The sequence below is a fragment of the Littorina saxatilis genome, linkage group LG7 (assembly GCF_037325665.1).
Source record: "Littorina saxatilis isolate snail1 linkage group LG7, US_GU_Lsax_2.0, whole genome shotgun sequence".
In the NCBI taxonomy this organism is placed as follows: Eukaryota; Metazoa; Mollusca; class Gastropoda; order Littorinimorpha; family Littorinidae; genus Littorina; species Littorina saxatilis.
This window is the reverse complement of record NC_090251.1, coordinates 15,973,680-15,995,868: the sequence shown is the minus strand read 5'-3', so window position 1 is coordinate 15,995,868 and position 22,189 is coordinate 15,973,680. Positions and strand designations below refer to the sequence as shown.

Below are 22,189 nucleotides of genomic sequence, written 5' to 3'. Positions count from 1 at the left end.
TAAAATTTGTTTACATTTTATTTAATCCCGTTATAACCTCATCAAATACATTTATGGAGAAAAAAAAGAAAACAATGCGTATGGAAGAATGCGTATGTAAACTTTCATGAAGATTTGTCTGGACATGTTTTGGAGTTCGCTCTACGCACACGCACACGCGCGTACACACCACCATATCACCACCACCAACCCTCCTCTCGTTTCTGAAAACATGTAGTCAAAACTTGAAAAAGTCTGTAAACAATGGTTTTTGTCTCGTGTTGTGCAAAACATGCAGAACACGATTTTAAAAAGTAAAGAAAATAAACTAGAAACAAACGAAGCGTGTTTTATTACGTAACTAGATAGACACGGATAGTTCATCAGAAAAAACGGTACAGGTGAGTCGATTTTTGCACTGACGGGTAAACAAACTGGGCGGGTCCAAAGGTGGCCTGCAGCAGCCTGGTCGTTCCGATTGCAGCCGGAAACACACGAGGGGTCCGCCTAAACTACGCGCCAGCACGCGCTAGCACGCGCCAGCTTGAACCATAGCACTTATATACTTTATTTTTATATTTCTAGTTAGTTCATCGTCCATTCTCACATAATACAAAATTTCAAACTTCAATGATAAAAAATACGGAAGTTATGACGAGTTTAAGGAGAGCTAATGCACTACTCTCAAATCCGACGATTGTCGGACATGGAGCCACGGCCTTTGGATAGCTCTCCTATAACGCGTCTTAGCTATCGTAAATTTTATCACTGAAGTTTGAAATTTTGTATAATGTAAGAACTGACGATGAACTAACTAGAAATATAAAAATCAAGTATATAAGTGCTAAGACGCGTTATAGGAGAGCTATCCTAAGGCCGTGGCTCCATGTCCGACAATGTCGGATACGGAGTCATTCGTTCCAACAGTCAGTCGGATGCGGAGCCAGTCATTCCTCTGTGTGCCACGGTGTGTGTGTGTGTGTGTGAACGCTACCCGTTTGGCTGCTTATTCTGATTCGCAGCTGACCCCCCTGGGGCCGTTCCCCTATCCACCACCTGGGGACCCGCTCGGTTGGGGATGGAAGCCCCGACGATACACCCATGGACACGAGGTGCAAATGAGCATATCGCCATGTTCCGAGTTAAGCATATCAAAGTTAAAATTAAATGACATTCTGCACTTTGCAGCACAGAACAATGGACATGTTCATTACTTCACAGGGCAAAGAAACAACATACTTTTCAGCATGTATTTATTTGGACAAACTTGAAGTCTTGCGTCCTCACAGGATGAACAAGCCTTTTTAAGCCGAATGTTGTTGATATGCTACCGTTCTAGTAAAATTAATTAAAAAAAATGATTAAAAAATAAATTAAAATAAGTTGTATAGCATGGCAAAACAATCAAAAAGTGCAGGAACAGTTGTTTGTTTGTTAGCTAGCTTTACCTCCCTTTATCTTGGTGTAGATGTAAAGAAGAGTGACTAGGATACGATTTCGATGAGTTGCAGGTTAGAAATCCTCTTTGTGAGGACGGCACTTACATACAGTGCATCGTTCGATGAAGGGTTAAGAACGAGACGTACAAAGAAACCCACGAAGATAACACCGAAGACATACACACAGTCGGCACAGTAACTAGACCAGAAGAGAGAGAGGAGATGTGTGTGTGTTAACTTTGTGTGTGTGTGGGGGGGGGGTGGGGGTGGGGTGTGGTTGGTGTTATTTGTGAGAGATGGTGAAAGATAACAAGTCGCGTAAGGCGAAAATACAATATTTAGTCAAGTAGCTGTCGAACTCACAGAATGAAACTGAACGCAATGCCATTTTTCAGCAAGACCGTATACTCGTAGCATCGTCAGTCCACCGCTCATGGCAAAGGCAGTGAAATTGACAAGAAGAGCGGGGTAGTAGTTGCGCTAAGAAGGATAGCACGCTTTTCTGTACCTCTCTTTGTTTTAACTTTCTGAGCGTGTTTTTAATCCAAACATATCATATCTATATATTTTTGGAATCAGGAACCGACAAGGAATAAGATGAAAGTGTTTTTAAATTGATTTGGACAATTTAATTTTGATAATAATTTTTATATATTTAATTTTCAGAGCTTGTTTTTAATCCAAATATAACATATTTATATGTTTTTGGAATCAGCAAATGATGGAGAATAAGATAAACGTAAATTTGGATCGTTTTATAAATTTTTTATTTTTTTTACAATTTTCCGATTTTTAATGACCAAAGTCATTAATTAATTTTTAAGCCACCAAGCTGAAATGCAATACCGAAGTCCGGGCTTCGTGGAAGATTACTTGACCAAAATTTCAACCAATTTGGTTGAAAAATGAGGGCGTGCCAGTGCCGCCTCAACTTTCACGAAAAGCCGGATATGACGTCATCAAAGACATTTATCAAAAAAATGAAAAAAAACGTTCGGGGATTTCATACCCAGGAACTCTCATGTCAAATTTCATAAAGATCGGTCAAGTAGTTTAGTCTGAATCGCTCTACACACACACACACACACACGCACACACGCACACACGCACACACATACACCACGACCCTCGTTTCGATTCCCCCTCGATGTTAAAATATTAAGTCAAAACTTGACTAAATATAAAAAGGACACAGGTACAGAGACAAGAGGGAGAAAACAAAGATTTTTTTTTGGGGGGGGGGGGGGGAGGAGGAGGGGGGGGGGTGAGCGCACTTAATGTGCATTAGTAATGAGAATAATAGTGATAATGATAATAATATTAATAATAATAATAATAATAATAATAATGATAAAATAATAATAATAATAATAATAATGATAAAATAATAATAATAATTATGCTCAAAAACTTCAAACCCTTTCCGACGAAAAAAACACCAACAACGCCCTTCTTTGACATAATGGCAAATACATGACTGACGTATCTTTCCATTGTTGCTGCTCAAATACTTCACTGAAAATAGTTGCCGACAGATCGCCACCGGCTTCGTGTTGTATAATTATAACTAATGCTGGTCCTAAGTTCTTTGAAGTTGAGACTATCCTAGCAGTTCTGCTATCATCCAACACAACCATCACCATTTTGATTTATGGAGCTGAAATTGTGTATAATTAAAGAATAAAGTAACATAAATGATACAGGTCAAGGCAGTGCCTGCTTCAAAGTGGTTGTGCAGTTGGTATGCATTAATGTCTGTATTCAGTCAATGTCGAAGTTTTGTCATAACTTCCGTAATTTTCATCATTGAAAATTGACATTTTGTATTATGTGAGAATGGACGATGATCTAACAAAAAATATAAAAATAAAGTATGTAAGTGCTATGGATCACACACACACACAGAGGAATGAGTGGCTCTGCATCCGACTGACTGTGTTCGAACGAATGACTCCGTATCCGACATTGTTTTTAATCACTGAAGTGTGAAATTTTGTATAATGTAAGAACTGACGATGGAATGACTAGAAACATACAGATAAATCATATAACAGCTATGAATCTCAGTAGCGTCCACTTAAAATTGGTAGTGCGCAGTTTTAGTCACTGCCGGATTTTGTCGGATTTGAGAGTAGCGCATTAGCTCGACTAAAACACGTCATAACTACTGAAATGTTCAACACTCAAGCTTGAAATTTTGTATTATGTAAGAATGGACAATGAACTATATAGACTATAAAAATAAATTATGTAAGTGTTATGGATCACTCTACTTCAAACTAGGCGCCAGCACGCGCCAGCTTGAACCATAGCACTTATATACTTTATTTTTATATTTCTAGTTAGTTCATCGTCCATTCTCACATAATACAAAATTTCAAACTTCAATGATGAAAAATACGGAAGTTATGACGAGTTTAAGGAGAGCTAATGCACTACTCTCAAATCCGACGATTTCCGCCATTGACTAAACAGCCTGCAAGCTACCACTTTGAAGTAGACGCTACCCGGTGATCCATAACACTTACATAATTTATTTTTATAGTCTATATAGTTAATTGTCCATTCTTACATAATACAAAATTTCAAGCTTGAGTGTTGAACATTTCAGTAGTTATGACGGGTTTTAGGCGAGCTAATGCGCTACTCTCAAATCCGACAAAATCCGGACTAAAACTGCGCGCTACCAAATTTAAGTGGACGCTACTGAGATTCATAGCTGTTATATAATTTATCTGTATGTTTCTAGTCATTCCATCGTCAGTTCTTACATTATACAAAATTTCAAACTTCAGTGATAAAATTTACGATAGCTAAGACGCGTTATAGGAGAGCTATCCTAGCTAAGGCCGTGGCTCCATGTCCGACAATCGTCGGATTTGAGAGTAGTGCATTAGCTCTCCTTAAACTCGTCATAACTTCCGTATTTTTTATCATTGAAGTTTGAAATTTTGTATTATGTGAGAATGGACGATGAACTAACTAGAAATATAAAAATAAAGTATATAAGTGCTATGGTTCAAGCTGGCGCGTGCTGGCGCGTGCTAGCGCGTGCTGGCGCGTGCTAGCGCGTGCTGGCGCGTAGTTTAGTCGGACCGCACACGAGGAACCGTTAAACCAATCAACAGAGAGTTCAGAGTTTACACGCACTCGACCTTGACATCGCTCTCACGCACCGGCATATTTCTCCAGCGAAAGTGTTCAGAAAGCAGACGAAAACAGCAAACAATCATGGGGAAAATCAAAGGTAAGAACTCTTATTTTTTGTATCGAAAGTGAAGCAGAACAATCCTTGCATAAGCTGATCACGAGGTTTTAACTGGGTTTTGTGTATTTTCAGGAGGAGCGGTGGTTGAAATTCAGGGAGATGAGATGACGAGGTAAGTTTTGTCAGCTGACCACTGGCACTGGCTCTGTGTCACCCACTCACTGTGTGCTGTTTGCGACACTGTGACACGTTTGCCGAAATGTAAAGAAGCCATCATTAACCTCGAACGACGATACACTAGGTACTGGAACTGTGTTATTTCTTAGGCTTGTATATATATATATACTTTAATTGCTGCTTAAATCCGATCTTGCTTGTCCAAGTTTTCAAGAGAGGGTTCGCCTTCATAATCATACTCTCTGTCTCAGTTGTGCATAGCCTACGGCAAGAGTATGTCAGGAAGGGGGTCATTTGAACTTGTTAGTTATAATTTGAAGTATTTGTGAAAGTTGTTGAATTACATAAGTGCCTCAAAGCAACCAGTGACCAGATAAAATGTTTCCACATGTAGAAAAACACGAGCCAGTGTAAGGTTTATAGTGCTTTTGTGCAAAAGAAGTAGTACTAATACTACTAATGTCACTATAACCTCATTTAGTAGTTAACTAGTCATTGTAGATGTGTGCTTTTGACCTAGACCGGCTGATAAGACCAATGTGGCTGTGCGATCTTCTCTGGGGGTCTGACAGTCTTTATCACTCAGTATCACTGGACGAGAACAAGAGTGCCTGTGAATCTGGACTTTGCACTCTTGCTTGAATGAGCAGAGAGCAAATAAATCAAAGGTCTACTTTGGCTGAAAGGTGTCAGGTGGATGAAGTTAATTGTGTCTTACTCTTAGCAGGGGCAGCATTTGATTTACCTGACGGAAGTGTCTTGACTTTTTGTTATGCCCAGGTCCACTGAAGATCTATGTGACAAGGGTAGCTCTTAAATAATAGTACTTGATGACATTACACAATGGTGACAGTACACTGGTAGTGGTATGTTACATAGGGTGTCTGTTCATGAGGGGGACTGCTAGACTGCTCTCTAGTGCTGTACTCACAGAGGATAATACATAGAGCTATGATCGATATTTATTCACAATGTTAGGCCCATGAAAAACTTCATCAATTCAGATTCCCCAACTGACCTTATTTTCCTGACCATAGAACTTTGTTTTTACCCTTCAGAAAAAAATCTTAATTACAAACCATTTGCAGACTTTGCAAAGGAAGTTGTTGAATTGGACAAAAACCTTCAGAAATGCACTTAAGTCAATGTTTTTGATTTTATTGAGAACAGTAAGAAGGGATTAAGCATGACCATCTGTGTGTCATTTGTTCTGGCTTTGATCCCCAGGTTCAGCAAAGGAAGTTGTTTCCAAGAATTTGGTTTCATTGCATTATACTCTGAAGACCAGACTCCCTGCCCACATCATGTGCATGCACGTTTTACAAATACCAGGTTGTTCACAGCTGACATCTAAATGCATGCTTGGAAAACAAGAACACTCAAGCAAAGGAAGAAAAATTTTGCAGTGCTTTTGCTGCTCATTTCCCCTCAAAGAGAATCGTAACAGAATGATAGAGTGCATACCAAATACCAAAGAAATAAGTACTGCACATTTAGTGGCCAGGGTCCATAAACAAACTAGTCATGAAAAGAAAGCTTCCGTTCTCGTCTTCTGTTGTTCTACAATATTCAAGCAAAATGTTGCAATCAGCTGGGCTGAGTTTTTCAAACCAAATTAACAAGCGCAGAAGATTTAATACCAGTCAAGGCCTGTGAAACTGAAACCCATATTTTTGGGCTGAAAAAGACCTGCAGACCACATGTGAGACATTGCTAAGGTCAAAGCTGTTATTTCAACTGTGTTTCCATTTTGTTTATGCTCCAGCGTTAATGTTAGGCTGAGGAGTGAGACACTGATAAGTGATGAAATCATAATGTGTTTGCTTTTTGAGGGAGTTTTAACCACTTGTTTATTATTTTTAGTTTATGGTACAGCCACTCCATTAACAATTGTTATGGTCAGGTGCCATTTTGGTTCATGTACACAATCATGACTGTGTACAACAAATACATGAATGTACAGTACATCCCCCATTTTTTTTTTAAAGACCTTCAATTATCTGGGAAAATCGGGTCTTAAAAGGGAGGGAGTCTTTGAATAGAGGTAAATATACAGAGGTTTTGAACAGAAAATCTGAGGAAGCTAGGTCTTAGATAAGTTAGAAGGGGGAAGACATTAATCTTGGGGTCTTACAAAAAAAAAGGGGGGGGGGGGCCTCTACTGCACTTGAAACTGAAATGAGGTTAGGTTCAAAAGTGGGGTACTGTTATCAGTTGCTTGAACACATTTCTGAGTTGTGAGAATATTTTTTAGAGATGCATAACCTGTGGAGTTTGCAGAGGACAATTGTAAATTATTGTGATACTGATAGAGTAACCACCAAGGGTATTTGTAACTGCGTGTTATCTTGTGACGCAATATATGCACCCTGGGGTAAACACCTTCTTCTGCAAGACTGTGAAATAATTGAGCTTTTTTTTTTTATTACCAAACTATCACAATTCATACATGTTTCTTTTCTTTTGGTTTTGTAGGGTGATCTGGGACCTTATCAAAGAAAAGTTGATTCTGCCTTTTGTTGACTTGGAAATTCACTTCTTTGACTTGGGAATTGAGCACAGAGATGCCACAGATGACAAAGGTAAGTGATGTGAGAGAGAGAGAGAGATATTTGTTTTGATATTGTTGTCCTAATCTATTATGAGTGGACTATTTGCGCCTCGATATTTTATTTATGTTCTTACGTTTTATGTTGTTTATTGTGATGCTGTATACACCACACCTGAGTTTCTCCTCGTTGAGATAATAAAGTGGTCTATGTCTATGTCTATGCATAGAGAAATTTCACAAAACAGAAAATGTCTACATAAAAAACATTCAGTTCAAAAAATCATTCTGCATTTACATATTTGATCTACGTCTAACAGTAGCAAGGATATAAAGATGACATGGCATGAACAATAGATGTTGATCGCACGAACAATAGATGTTGATCGCACGAACAATAGATGTTGATCGCACGAACAATAGATGTTGATCGCACGAACAATAGATGTTGATCGCATGAACAATAGATGTTGATCGCACGAACAATAGATGTTATGTTGATGGCATGAACAATAGATGTTGATCGCACGAACAATAGATGTTGATCGCACGAACAATAGATGTTGATCGACTGATTGGATTAGCACAACGTTCACGATAATAATAACGTTGTGATTCGAAATTCTCTAAGTGAAAGTTTCATTTCTTCTGTGAAGAAAAACCAACCCCACTGCTTTGAATTGTATAGATGTGTTTCATACTCCTCAACAAACACATTGATTATGTAGATATCTAAAGGCTAATCCGACTTAGTTCACACACAATTATTGACTTTGTATTCTATGTGTCAGTGTGTACTCTTTGTGTGCTCTTGTCTGTGCCAGTGTATGCTACAGGTAAGTGTAGACAAAATATTTCGCTTCAAGTTTCAATCAGATTATTTCAAACAAATTTTCTATTGATTTGCAGTGACTGTTGAATGCGCCGATGCCATCAAGAAGTACAATGTGGGAATCAAGTGTGCCACCATCACCCCTGATGAGAAGAGGGTGGAAGGTAGGTGTGGTGGGAAAATAATGGGAAGAGATTGCTGTTTTTGTGTTTGGTGCATCTACACCAAATTATAAAAAAAAAAAAAAATTGTATTGAAGTCTAAATTTGCATGTCTTTCTTTTCAATCTCAAGAAATTAGGAACTGTTGGGTAATAACCATGTTTTTTTAAAACCCTTTTTAACTTTTAGAGCGTGTCCACAAAGTGTCTGAATCAATGCTAATCCTATGTGCTGTATTCTCTTCCCTTCTTTGTGTCATTCTGTCTGTTCGTTTATGATTCTGTCAGTATCCGCAAGGGCGGTTAAACACTGACAAACAAAGACATACCATTTTCCTTTTTTTTTTAGGGAGCAGAGTGTCTTTATCCCCCACCCCCCAAACCCATTCATGTGGAAGAGATCTGGCTTCACGTTGTCCTGTAACAGTAAAACCATTTGTGAAACTCATTGAAAAACAATAGGCTTTGTAGCATATATGCTGCAAGCGCAAGTGCAATTCATGGCTTTCAGTGGCTTAACAGCTGTTAATAAATAACACTGGCTTTTTGTGTGTGTGCTAAATTTGTTTAATTCTGTTTGTCACAAGTGATCAGGGGAAGCCTGCAATCTTCAAACACATTCTGCTACTGTGTGCACAGGCTGTAAGATTTTATTCGAAGAGGGTGAACTGAGGTGTTTGTTTTTGCTGTCTAGAGTTCAAGCTCAAACAGATGTGGAAGTCGCCCAATGGGACGATCCGTAACATCCTGGGCGGCACGGTGTTCCGAGAGGCCATCATCTGCAAGAACATTCCTCGTCTGGTCCCTGGCTGGAAGAAAAGCATCGTCATTGGCCGTCACGCTTTTGGCGATCAGGTCAGTATATTTTATATTTGTTGAAATGGAATGTAAGGGTAAAGGGATGAATGCTGGAAGGTGTCTTTTCTGGCATATGTACATGTATGTATGCATTCCCTGTGTGTGGGTTTGTTTATATTGTGTATATTTTTTCTGTCTGTGTAAAGATGTGTCAGGAATTTTAAGACTGAGTGCAGCTTTATGAAGCCAAACATTTTCTACTTGTAGTGACATTTTGTTTAGGGAAAAATATGATAGAAGGAAACTTGTTGAAGAAGGGGAAGAAAAGAAAGTTTGCAGCAGTAAGCCACGTAAGCATTTTATTCAAAAGAGAACTGATTGAGACTGCAAAGAAATGTTACTGTTACTTGCTGTCAGAACAAGCTTTACATGTTTGCTTTGCTAACCAGCAAGATGGGGTAATTTTTCGACTTGGTGTTTGGTACAGTGAGCTAATGTAACTGTCACATGCTGTCAGAACAAGCTTTACATGTTTGCTTTGCTAACCAGCAAGATGGGGTAATTTGTCGACTTGGTGTTTGGTACAGTGAGCTAATGTAACTGTCACGTGCTGCCAGAACAAGCTGTGTATGTTTGCATGAGTAACCAGTAAAATTGGGCAATGCTTTTACTTCCAATAAGCTCCACTATGGTACAATGAGCAAGTGTAATTCAATAACCGTCAGAATACTTTGCACATTGCTAGTCAAGGGACGATGCCTACCCCCAGTATGCTCAGTCTGACTGGTTTTGTCCTACCAGAGTCACATCCGAAAGGAGCTTGTCCGTGGATGCTGTTCAAAATATAAACAGCTTGGCTGATGACTAAAATGTGTGTTTTTTCAGTATCGCGCTACAGACTTTGTGGTGCCTGGGGCAGGGAAGCTGGAGATGAAATTCACCCCGACTGACGGAGGCAAACCCATGGAGTTCACGGTCTATGACTTCAAGGAGAGCGGTGGTGTTGCCATGGGCATGTACAACACAGACGCTGTGAGTTTGTAGAAAGGAAATGTCATTTTATTTTATTTATTTATTTATTTTGATGTCTCCTTTCTTTCTTCTTTCGTCTGTTCCTTGCTCTCTCCATAAGTCACATACAAGCATGTGTGTATAAACATATATCCCATGACCTCCCTTCTTTGTCTCTGTAAATGTACTCTAGGTATATTTCTTGTTTTTTCATTGTTCTCTTGTTACATCTATGATGTAACTATTGCACTCTTATAACACATAAAATAGAGGATAAATAAGGGTGCACGAAATACATCATAGCTGGCTCTACTTTCTGTCGTCCTTGACATTCCAAAATGCACATGTACCTATAGACCGGATGTGCAAGGGGTAACCACGCTTTTGAGAACTTGCGCGAGAGTCGTTCAGTGTTATAGCTGAGTTTTAGTCTCGACTTGCCGAGATTATCATCGTAGCGTCATTGATTTCATGACGTCTGTCGTCCATCGCGTCATATTAAGGGGACGTAATCTATTACATTTCCTTCTATTCGCTGTTCTATTTCTCTCTTGTGATCAACATGACAAGCCGTATGTGTTTGAGTGTGTGTGCTCGTGCTCTCAACTAAAACAAAAGTAAAACTAGCAATCGTTAAAAACCCAGTCCATCCGACAAGCACTGCAATGTTCAGACTATGCTCATGTGAAGTTACAGCGTGCCCGTTACACACGCCCTTATCGGTACATCATCGACTACGAGTGTTCTCTGGACAAGCTGTTTAAGGCATTTTGCGAGTATTTCTTGCTCTTCTGCGGTGCAGTAGGCCCTATAGACGATGAAGGTGTCCAAGATCTCAGGAGATGCGTGTGTAACCACTAGGTATTCAGTCAAATCCGTGTAAGAGGCTTTCAACTGACGGGGACAACCAAGCCACCATTATGCACCGACTTGACATAGATCAGCAGACGTGCCTTTAGAATAAGGTATGTGGAGAGGTGCCTCATCTGAACAGACAACTAACACCTTTTAGATCTTCATGGGATATACAGGTTACAACACTCGTGATTTTTTATATGGCTTGTATTTCAGTCAAGACCCAGGGGGAATATCAAAGGGACTCACTCGCCAGAGGCTCGTGAGTCCCTTGATAAGGCCAACACACAAAAAATAGTCTGTTTACGGTATCCCGACCGACCCTATTTTTTCGCGTGACCGTAGACCTTTTTTTGGCATTTGGGGAAGAAGAAAAAAATCTGTTTTTTGGCAAAATAACTTAAAAATAGGGTTTTTGACTCACATGCGAAGCAAAAGTGAGTCTATGTACTCACCCGAGTCGTCCGTCCGTCCGTCCGGACGTCCGGACGTCCGGACGTCCGGACGTCCGTCCGTCCGTCCGTCCGGAAAACTTTAACGTTGGATATTTCTTGGACACTATTCAGTCTATCAGTACCAAATTTGGCAAGATGGTGTATGATGACAAGGCCCCAAAAAACATACATAGCATCTTGACCTTGCTTCAAGGTCAAGGTCGCAGGGGCCATAAATGTTGTCTAAAAAACAGCTATTTTTCACATTTTTCACATTTTCTCTGAAGTTTTTGAGATTCAATACCTCACCTATATATGATATATAGGGCAAAGTAAGCCCCATCTTTTGATACCAGTTTGGTTTACCTTGCTTCAAGGTCAAGGTCACAGGAGCTCTTCAAAGTTGGATTGTATACATATTTTGAAGTGACCTTGACCCTGAACTATGGAAGATAACTGTTTCAAACTTGAAAATTATGTGGGGCACATGTTATGCTTTCATCATGAGACACATTTGGTCACATATGATCAAGGTCAAGGTCACTTTGACCCTTATGAAATGTGACCAAAATAAGGTAGTGAACCACTAAAAGTGACCATATCTCATGGTAGAAAGAGCCAATAAGCACCATTGTACTTCCTATGTCTTGAATTAACAGCTTTGTGTTGCATGACCTTGGATGACCTTGACCTTGGGTCAAGGTCACATGTATTTTGGTAGGAAAAATGTGTAAAGCAGTTCTTAGTGTATGATGTCATTGCTAGGTTTAGGTCAAGCATGTGAGTCGTATGGGCTTTGCCCTTCTTGTTTTTAGAAAAAAAACCAAAAAATCCCGACCTACCGACCCTATTTTTTTTACCTATGTTACCGTAAACAGACTATTTTTTATTTTTTTCCTATTCATCCGCTGGGTCTTGACTGAAATACAAGCCATATAAAAAACCACTCGTGTTGTAACCTCTATGTATCTCCACTCTCTCTCTCAGTGTTGTATTATTTTTTCCTATGGAAAACACTTTTTACGTCATTCATTTCATCATTCCTTTTGACTCGGACCAACTTCTTACCAGAGATCTCACCCAAAATTTTTGCCAGAATACTAAGCTAACATTTTGTTTCATTAGTTTCATTGTCTCCTAATTATTTGTCTGTCCACTGTAAAGCCTCAATGTATTTGTGAATGTCTTTTTTATCCAAATACTGGATGTTCCAATTACTAACCTTTCTTGTTTTTTGATTGCCGAGAAGACAGGCAAATCATAAAGGTATAATGCCTTCTTCTTCTCCCTCAACTTCAGAGCATCTACTAAACCAAAATAAGGTGTCTCCCCCCCCCCCCCCCCCCCCAACAAAAAAACCAACCAGATAAATGTGTAACACCATCGTCTTCCTTAATTTCAGAGTATCAAGGATTTCGCAGAGAGCTCGTTCGTGTTCGCCCTGCAGAAGGGCTGGCCCCTCTACCTCAGCACGAAGAACACCATCCTCAAGAAGTACGATGGTCGCTTCAAGGACATCTTCCAGGACATCTATGAAGCCTCGTACAGGGCCAAGTACGAGGCCGCGGGCATCTGGTACGAGCACCGTCTCATCGATGACATGGTGGCCTACGCTATGAAGTCTGAAGGCGGTTTCGTCTGGGCCTGCAAAAACTATGACGGTGACGTTCAATCCGACTCCGTTGCTCAAGGTTAGTCTTTCCTTGTCAGATTGGATACATGAATTAATACATTGGATCCACCTTCCAAGACCTTGAGAAATTTGAGAAAATCAGGTCTTAAAAAGGTGGTACATTTACAAGAGCGGAGTGGCGCAGTGGTTAGAGCGCTTGCCTCTCACGCTGGAGGTCGTGGTTCGTCCCCCACTCGGGGACAAATACAAATACCCGATTTTTCCGAGCGCTCTCCAGTCCACCCAGCTGGAAATGGGTACCTGACCCTATTCAGGGCCGGGGAAGGCAAAGGCAGCAAGGGAGAGGAGATGGGCACCGCCCTCATAAAAAGCTGGCCCCCAGAAAAGTGGAGATCTCCAACATCTCTCTCCCCTACGACCAGATGGTTATGGGAATACCTTTACCTTTACCTTTTACATTTACAAGTGTTATAAACAGACAATCTGAAAAGGCAAGGTCTAATAAATGGTGAAGTCTTCAATCGGTCAACTCTTACTTACTCTTGTTGTACATGTCAGCTGTATTTAGAGCGCTTATGTCTCGTTGCTTCTAAGACATTAGGTATGAGAATGTAAGGAGATCATGTTCATTACAGGCCTGTGTGTTCTTCATCTGCCACTGTGGGTGCTAAATCTCAATGTGATTTATATCCACTTGACAGGCTTTGGTTCTCTGGGCATGATGACCAGTGTCCTGATCTGTCCCGACGGAAAGACAGTGGAGGCTGAGGCAGCTCATGGCACCGTCACACGGCACTACAGGGTGCATCAACAGGGCAAGGAGACCTCCACCAACCCCATAGGTCAGTTGTGTGCATATCACTCTATGTGTTATGTGTGTGTGTGTGTGGGGGGGGGGGGTTGTATAAAGACTGGAGAGAGATAGGCGGCTCATGGCACCGTCATACGTCACTACAGAGTGCATCAACAGGGCAAGGAGACCTCCACCAACCCTAATGGTCAGTTGTGTGCATATCACAATGTGTTACATGTGTGTGTGTGTGTGTGGGGGGGGGGGGGTTGTATAATGGCTGGAGAGAGATAGGCGGCTCATGGCACCGTCACACGTCACTACAGGGTGCACCAACAGGGCAAGGAGACGTCCACCAACCCTAATGGTCAGTTGTGTGCATATCACTATGTGTACACATATGTGTGTGTGTTTGGGGGTGGGGTATAAAGACTGGAGAGAGATAGGCGGCTCATGGCATTGTCACACGTCACCAGAGAGTGCATCAACAGGGCAAGGAGACGTCCACCAACCCTATAGGTCAGTTGTGTGCATATCACTATGTGTTATGTGTTACGTGTGTGTGGGGGGGGGGGGGGGGGGTTGTATAAAGACTGGAGAGAGATAGGCGGCTCATGGCACCGTCACACGTCACTACAGGGTGCACCAACAGGGCAAGGAGACGTCCACCAACCCTAATGGTCAGTTGTGTGCATATCACTGTGTACACATGTGTGTGTGTTGGGGGGGGGATATAAAGACTGGAGAGAGATAGGCGGCTCATGGCATTGTCACACGTCACCACAGAGTGCATCAACAAGGCAAGGAGACGTCCACCAACCCTATAGGTCGGTTGTGTGCATATCACTGTATGAGTACACACATGTGGGGGGTGGGTGGGGGGCAGTTATAAAGACTGGAGAGAGATAGGCAGCTCATGGCACCGTCACGTGGATGTGCATACAGACTCTGGAGAGAGAAAGATAGTCGCAGACACACGTCACTTTAATTCTGGAGAGTACACCAACAGGGCAAGATGACTAACAAAGTGTGATACATCACCATGAACTTTTTGTTTGTTTGTGGTGTATGTGAATTTTTGTTGCTGTTGTGAACTTTTCTTTCTTTGAGGAGGAAAGTCGCTTCTTCATTTTCGTGTTCGTTTTTCTCTCAGGTCCCAGGAGATTGCTTCTGCGAAATGTCTCACTTATTCTTGTTGCGTAATCATGCCATCTATACTTAGACTGCCGATGTCCCTTTGTTTCTTGGAAAATTGTTTGTGGTTTGTGTACAGCGTCCATCTTTGCTTGGACACGTGGTCTGGCTCACCGAGCCAAGCTGGACAGCAACGCCGAACTGACTAAGTTTGCACAAGGGCTGGAGGACGTGTGCGTGGAAACCATCGAGGGCGGCGTCATGACCAAAGATCTCGCCATCTGTATCAAGGGCATGGACAGGTCTGTATTTTTTCTCCATGTGTGTGTTGGTGGAGGGGGGGGGGGGGTGTGGTTTGTGAGTGTGTGTGTTTGAAGGTGTGTTTGTGTGTGCGTGAATGTGTTTTATGGGAGGTCTTTCGTCTTCTTTTTTCTCGTTCGCTTCACGGAAGGTGACTATTGGATGTGTGTGAATAGATTTGTATTTGTTTTTGTGCCTTTTATTGACTCACATGCGAAGCAAAAGTGAGTCTATGTACTCACCCGAGTCGTCCGTCCGTCCGTCCCCCCCGTCCGTCCGTCCGTCCGGAAAACTTTAACGTTGGATATTTCTTGGACACTATTCAGTCTATCAGTACCAAATTTGGCAAGATGGTGTATGATGACAAGGCCCCAAAAAACATACATAGCATCTTGACCTTGCTTCAAGGTCAAGGTCGCAGGGGCCATAAATGTTGTCTAAAAAACAGCTATTTTTCCCATTTTTCCCATTTTCTCTGAAGTTTTTGAGATTCAATACCTCACCTATATATGATATATAGGGCAAAGTAAGCCCCATCTTTTGATACCAGTTTGGTTTACCTTGCTTCAAGGTCAAGGTCACATGAGCTCTTCAAAGTTGGATTGTATACATATTTTGAAGTGACCTTGACCCTGAACTATGGAAGATAACTGTTTCAAACTTAAAAATTATGTGGGGCACATGTTATGCTTTCATCATGAGACACATTTGGTCACATATGATCAAGGTCAAGGTCACTTTGACCCTTATGAAATGTGACCAAAATAAGGTAGTGAACCACTAAAAGTGACCATATCTCATGGTAGAAAGAGCCAATACGCACCATTGTACTTCCTATGTCTTGAATTAACAGCTTTGTGTTGCATGACCTTGGATGACCTTGACCTTGGGTCAAGGTCACATGTATTTTGGTAGGAAAAATGTGTAAAGCAGTTCTTAGTGTATGTCATTGCTAGGTTTAGTTATTTGACCTTGACCCTGAAGGTCAAGGTCAAGCATGTGAGTCGTATGGGCTTTGCCCTTCTTGTTCGTGGGTTGTCTTGACACAAGTTTTAACCATGGCTAAAAACTGTAGCAATTTAAAGTTGTTGCTCACAGTTATATTCTGAATTGTAATGATTATCTTATACAAGAAAGCAGGGTTAAAAGAAAATGTTTGTTTTTCAGTTAATTTTCTTCTTCTTTTCTTGGTTTTCTTAAACAGCTTTTTGTACTTTTTTTCATTTGCAGTGTGACACGGAAAGACTATTACAGCACATTCGAATTCATGGACGCCCTTGCAGCAAATCTCAAGAAGAAGCTGGGCCAGAGTTGACTAAACACCCATCAACCACTTAGTCAGGACGGCAGCAGCAAGCTATAATTTCATTGGTGCTTGCAAACGATCATGAACCAATCACAGAATGTTTAAGATATATTTGACAACACTATTATGGAACTGTTTCTGGTTACAACTTCAACAAGTTATCGCCAGAACTGTTCGTGTTCTTGAATTTGTATGATTTTCTTTTCCACATTTTCATTCAAATTTGTATGATGGTTAGTTAATCATGCCTGTAAACCACTAAGATAGTGCAGCAGATTTGGAATGAATCGTGTGAGTTTAAGCTGTTCTTCTCTGTCACTGCTTTTTGCTTCTGGCAAACAAAAAGTTCTTTTGTGATTGGAAGGGGCTGTTTAAAATCAGCTATTGACTTCTTAACTGTTGGGGTGTTTTTGAGTGTTCAAGTTTTCTGTTCTGTGTGTTAATGTGTTCTAGTAATTTGATCTGTATTTCTTAGCTGCCGTCATTTGGAGTTTGAGATGTTGATCACCTTGAAGAGGAAGAAAGAAAAGCATATAGATATTCAGAGTGAATTGTTCAAACAATTTGTCATAAATGAGTCTGCGTATGTGTTTCATTAGCACTGTACAAAAGAAGCAAGTGGTAAATTCAATGAGGTTAAAGTGCTTCCATAAGTGTTCTTGCCTTAAACTCTCTCAGAATTGTACCTTCTTACCTCTAAAAAATCTGTTGCGGTGGCTTTAAATGACAAAATTGTGTTTTCCTCCCTCCCACAAAGAAGCCTCTGTTGTTTATCATTTGAACCTGTTTATGATGACCAGCCATTGGACCAACCACAAATGGTCGCCATAGACAGGTGGTCTCCATGGAAAGCTGAACTGCACAGAATAAAATGTGTCAGGATCTTCTGGGAAGGTCATAATACATAATGATAATAACAAATCACTTTTCTATTGCGCTAGTCCAGATCACAGCTCCACGCGCTTTACAATTCCAATACAAGAAACATTGTGGGCAGTTGGTCATTATTGAGAGGTGGTTGCCAGGGCAGGTTCAACTGTATTTGAACTGTATAATTTATGCATCTTTTGAATGCCTGACAGAACATTGGTACCCCCCGCGGGTTAGGGGGACGAAGTTGACTTCATGAAGACTTAGCAAAGTCTTTTTATTAAAAATTCCTGAAGGCGACTTTGCCTAATTAATAACCGGCTTTATGTCCAACTGGAATATGCCTTGGTCTGTCTTTTGGAATGTCGGTGGTGGAAATCGTGTGCAACAGCAGGTGATACTGACAACAAATGTGATGAACAAAGAGCGAAATCAAAATTAAGTGAACAGGTTGGGTGAAATCTGATTGCAAAAAAGCAATGTTGATGTCCATTTAATTTACTGAGGACTTAAACGTATGCATACAGGATGGTTCCCTCTTTTGAACTTTAAATTCACAGGGTGTTGGGTTAGGATTTGGAAGGGGTGGGGGGGGGGGGGGGGGGGTTGTGTGCATGAGAGGGTTTTGCCTAGCTAACTGTTTATACTACTGTTTTAATGTTATTTTGCCTTGCAAATTATCAGAGTACATTCAGGCAATTTTGATGACAGTTGGTGTGAGTTGCGTGTGTCTTGACCTATTTATCAAGAGAGAGAGAGGCTTTTACGGTTTCTATGCGACAGCAATATTGCATTACAGTGGAGACTTTCTCCTTCTTTTTACACTCTGATAGTCTGCATGTCCTGCTTTCCCAAGAGTTTTTTGTGTTGCACGGCAAACCACCCCCACACCCCAGAAAAGGAAAACATCATACATGTATATGATTGGATGAAAAAAATGAATGTGGTTTTGTGATTTTGTGATAATCGGAGCAGTATTAGGCAAAAATGTAGATAACCAGATGTGTGTGGTTGTTTGTGATTGTAAGCTGTATGGATTTGATGTGGTGGTTTATCTCATCCTAAGGTTGTCTTTGTTTGAAGAGAAACAGGTAAACTATATGTACGAATATTTGTATTCGCTCATTTCGAGTTACATGTAATTATTCACAGTACGAACACTTCAGGTTTCTTTTTGTCTGTTTTGTCTCGTTCTGCCATTTATTTGTTTACACCTTGGGGTTTTTTTCCTTCAGAAAGGGCATAGTCGCTTGTATGTCTAGCTTTAATGAAGGATAGAATGAGTGGTTTTCTGTGTGTGTTTTCTGTGATGTTTTAATGATAAATATACAGGGCATGCATTTGTACATGTAATTATTCACAATATTTGTTTAACACTTTTTGTTTAGGTCACACAAAAAAAAAGGTCTGTTTACGGTAACCCGACCGACCCTATTTTGTTCGCACGACCCTAGACTTTTTTTGGGCAAAATAACGTAAAAATATGGATTTTTGGAAAGAAAAAAAAAACAATCCCGACCTACCGACACTATTTTTTTGGCCTATGTTACCGTAAACAGACCTATTTTTTTGGCCTTATTTATTTTCATTTCATGAATTTTTACTGAGATCATTTATGACCAGATTCATGTGTGATGAACGACCAAGAAAATAAATTGCCCCCTGACTGCCGCCATTTGTATCCTCACTTGTGTTTGCTGCGTCCATGTATGTGTGTTCAGAGAAATAGTTTTTCAAAATGTTGGTCCTGAATATAAGGATAGGTGTATTTATGAAAGGCACACACAACTGATAAACACATACTTATGATTAATAAATAAAAACATCTAAGTATACAGTTGTTCCTGCGATTATGAGACACCTTAAAGGGGCAGTGCAGTGGTTGCAGCATTGATGAAGCAACAATTTGTCTTTTTGTCGCAGATTAGGATATAAACAGTTAAAAGCATCTCCCACCAAAATGTCATTAACATTTCCCGTGATTACGTTTTGGGTCTGAAGGCTGTGTGCAGTATGCCAAAATGTACCCATATGCCATCTTTTACAATTTTCTTAGGTAATCAAACAGTGTCTTGACGTAAAGTACCCAAAATAGAAAGTATTCTTCCTCTCGCCGAGACTAATAGACTTCATTGTAGGCTGCACCTCCACCCCTCTCTTATATCTCATTTTTGCTTCTCTCTCTGTCTCTATCTGTCTCTGTTACTCTCTCGCACTGTATCTGTTTCTCCGTCTCTCTCTTAAAACATTCACCAAGCTTCGTGGGTCGTGGACGGATGACCCAAAGCCTCATAAAATTGTCTTTATGTCAGAAACTTTTTGGAATTTTTAATTGAGACTTCGTGTAATCTCCGATCACCGTCCTATTGCCCAACTTTTGAAAAATTATCTTTGTAAACAAACAAATAAACGATGACGTAATTTGAACTACACAGTCCGGATGATGTGGGTCGTAGACGACCCATATGGAATTACTTAAGGATTTTTACGCTGTTTATTGTTATTCGGATGGCGTAAGTCGTGTACGACCCATACTCTTCAAAGAGGCGGCAAAACGTTTATTCCTATTCGGATGGCGTGGGTCGTGTACGACCCATACTTTTTACGTTGAATCCTTCTTTGGAAAGTATGGGTCGTACACGACCCACATCATCCGGACTGTGTAGTCCAAAGAGTGATCCGGTGAAGGTTAAACTGTCTCCCTGACTCCCTCTGTCTCTGTCTCTCTATTTCTGTCTCTGTTCCTGTAATGGTCTCTATCTCTCACTTCCTCTATTTCTGTCTCTGTTCCTGTAATGGTCCCGATCTCTCACTTCCTCTATTTCTGTCTCTGTTCCTGTAATGGTCCCGATCTCTCACTTCCTCTATTTCTGTCTCTGTTCCTGTAATGGTCCCGATCTCTCACTTCCTCTATTTCTGTCTCTGTTCCTGTAATGGTCCCGATCTCTCACTTCCTCTATTTCTGTCTCTCTTCCTGTAATGGTCCCGATCTCTCACTTCCTCTATTTCTGTCTCTCTTCCTGTAATGGTCTCTATCTCTCACTTCCTCTATTTCTGTCTCTCTTCCTGTAATGGTCTCTATCTCTCACTTCCTCTATTTCTGTCTCTCTTCCTGTAATGGTCCCGATCTCTCACTTCCTCTATTTCTGTCTCTCTTCCTGTAATGGTCTCCATCTCTCACTTCCTCTATTTCTGTCTCTCTTCCTGTAATGGTCTCCATCTCTCACTTCCTCTATTTCTGTCTCTCTTCCTGTGATGGTCTCTATCTCTCACTTCCTCTATTTCTGTCTCTCTTCCTGTGATGGTCTCCATCTCTCACTTCCTCTATTTCTGTCTCTGTTCCTGTAATGGTCCCGATCTCTCACTTCCTCTATTTCTGTCTCTGTTCCTGTAATGGTCCCGATCTCTCACTTCCTCTATTTCTGTCTCTGTTCCTGTAATGGTCCCGATCTCTCACTTCCTCTATTTCTGTCTCTCTTCCTGTAATGGTCCCGATCTCTCACTTCCTCTATTTCTGTCTCTGTTCCTGTAATGGTCCCGATCTCTCACTTCCTCTATTTCTGTCTCTCTTCCTGTAATGGTCCCGATCTCTCACTTCCTCTATTTCTGTCTCTGTTCCTGTAATGGTCTCGATCTCTCACTTCCTCTATTTCTGTCTCTCTTCCTGTATAACTGTCTTTTTTACATTTAGTCAACTTGCATTCTCCCAGGTAAGTTCATATATTGTACTACGTTGCAACGGCTAGTGCTTTTGTGAACAAGAAACAACTTGATTAACAAGTGGCTCTATCCCATCTCCCCCCCCCCCCCCCCCTCCTCCCTTTTCCCGTCGCGATATAACCTTGAACGGTTGAAAACGACGTTAAACACCAAATAAATAAAGAAAAAAAAAGTTTTGTTTGCATCAAACACAATTTCAATGTGTTTGTTTCTTTCCCGATAATAGTTAATAAAGAAAGTGCACGTGCACATTTATATGCTGTACTATGCAGGCACGCACACACATGCACATGTACACACAGACACACACATACACACACGTGCGCACACACACACTAGCACACACACACACACAAACACACACACACACATTATTTCTCCCTGTTCCTTTCTCCATCTCTCTCTCCTGTCTGACGATGACGACGACGACAACGACGATGATGGTGGTGGTGATGATGATGATGATGATGATTTGAGGATGAAAGTCGCTTATTCATTCCAATGCTTGTTATTCTCCAAGGAGACTGGCTCCGCATAACTCTCACTTGCACTGATACACATGTCCTGTGTTAATAGAGCGCTTACTACGCTTTGTTTATCAGACGACACACACACACACATTGACTGACACACACACACACACACACACACACTGACACACACATACACACACTGACTGACACACACACACATACACACACACACACAGACTGTCTGACACACACACACTGACTGACACACACACACATACACACACACACACACTGACTGACACACACACTGACTGACACACACACACACACTGACTGACACACATACACACACACTGACTGACACACACACTGACTGACACACACACACTGACTGACACACACACACACACACTGACTGACACACACACACACTCTTACTGACACACACACACACTGACTGACACACACACATACACACACACTGACTGACACACACACACACACACATACACACTGACTGAC

The 22,189-nt window shown here is 41.0% G+C and overlaps 1 protein-coding gene and 1 long non-coding RNA gene across 2 annotated transcripts in view; one reads left to right on the top strand and one right to left on the bottom strand.

The window, feature by feature from the left end:
* LOC138970799 (uncharacterized) overlaps nt 1-22,189 on the bottom strand; it is a 482,774-nt gene that overhangs the window by 90,107 nt on the left and 370,478 nt on the right. The gene's annotated exons all lie outside the window — the stretch shown is intronic.
* Nucleotides 4,579-19,145, top strand: LOC138970789 (isocitrate dehydrogenase [NADP] cytoplasmic-like). The gene is made up of 10 exons (XM_070343324.1): nt 4,579-4,665; nt 4,759-4,798; nt 7,279-7,385; nt 8,261-8,347; nt 9,038-9,198; nt 10,027-10,173; nt 12,844-13,132; nt 13,776-13,916; nt 15,138-15,300; nt 16,529-19,145. Exons 1-10 carry the CDS (start codon nt 4,650-4,652, stop codon nt 16,611-16,613), a joined length of 1,236 nt encoding a protein of 411 aa, XP_070199425.1. The 5' UTR covers nt 4,579-4,649; the 3' UTR covers nt 16,614-19,145.

Coding starts and splice junctions, on each gene's coding strand:
- LOC138970789 (XM_070343324.1), top strand. Junction 10,174..12,843: donor GCATGTACAACACAGACGCT/GTGAGTTTGTAG, acceptor CCTTAATTTCAG/AGTATCAAGGATTTCGCAGA. Junction 15,301..16,528: donor TGTATCAAGGGCATGGACAG/GTCTGTATTTTT, acceptor TTTCATTTGCAG/TGTGACACGGAAAGACTATT.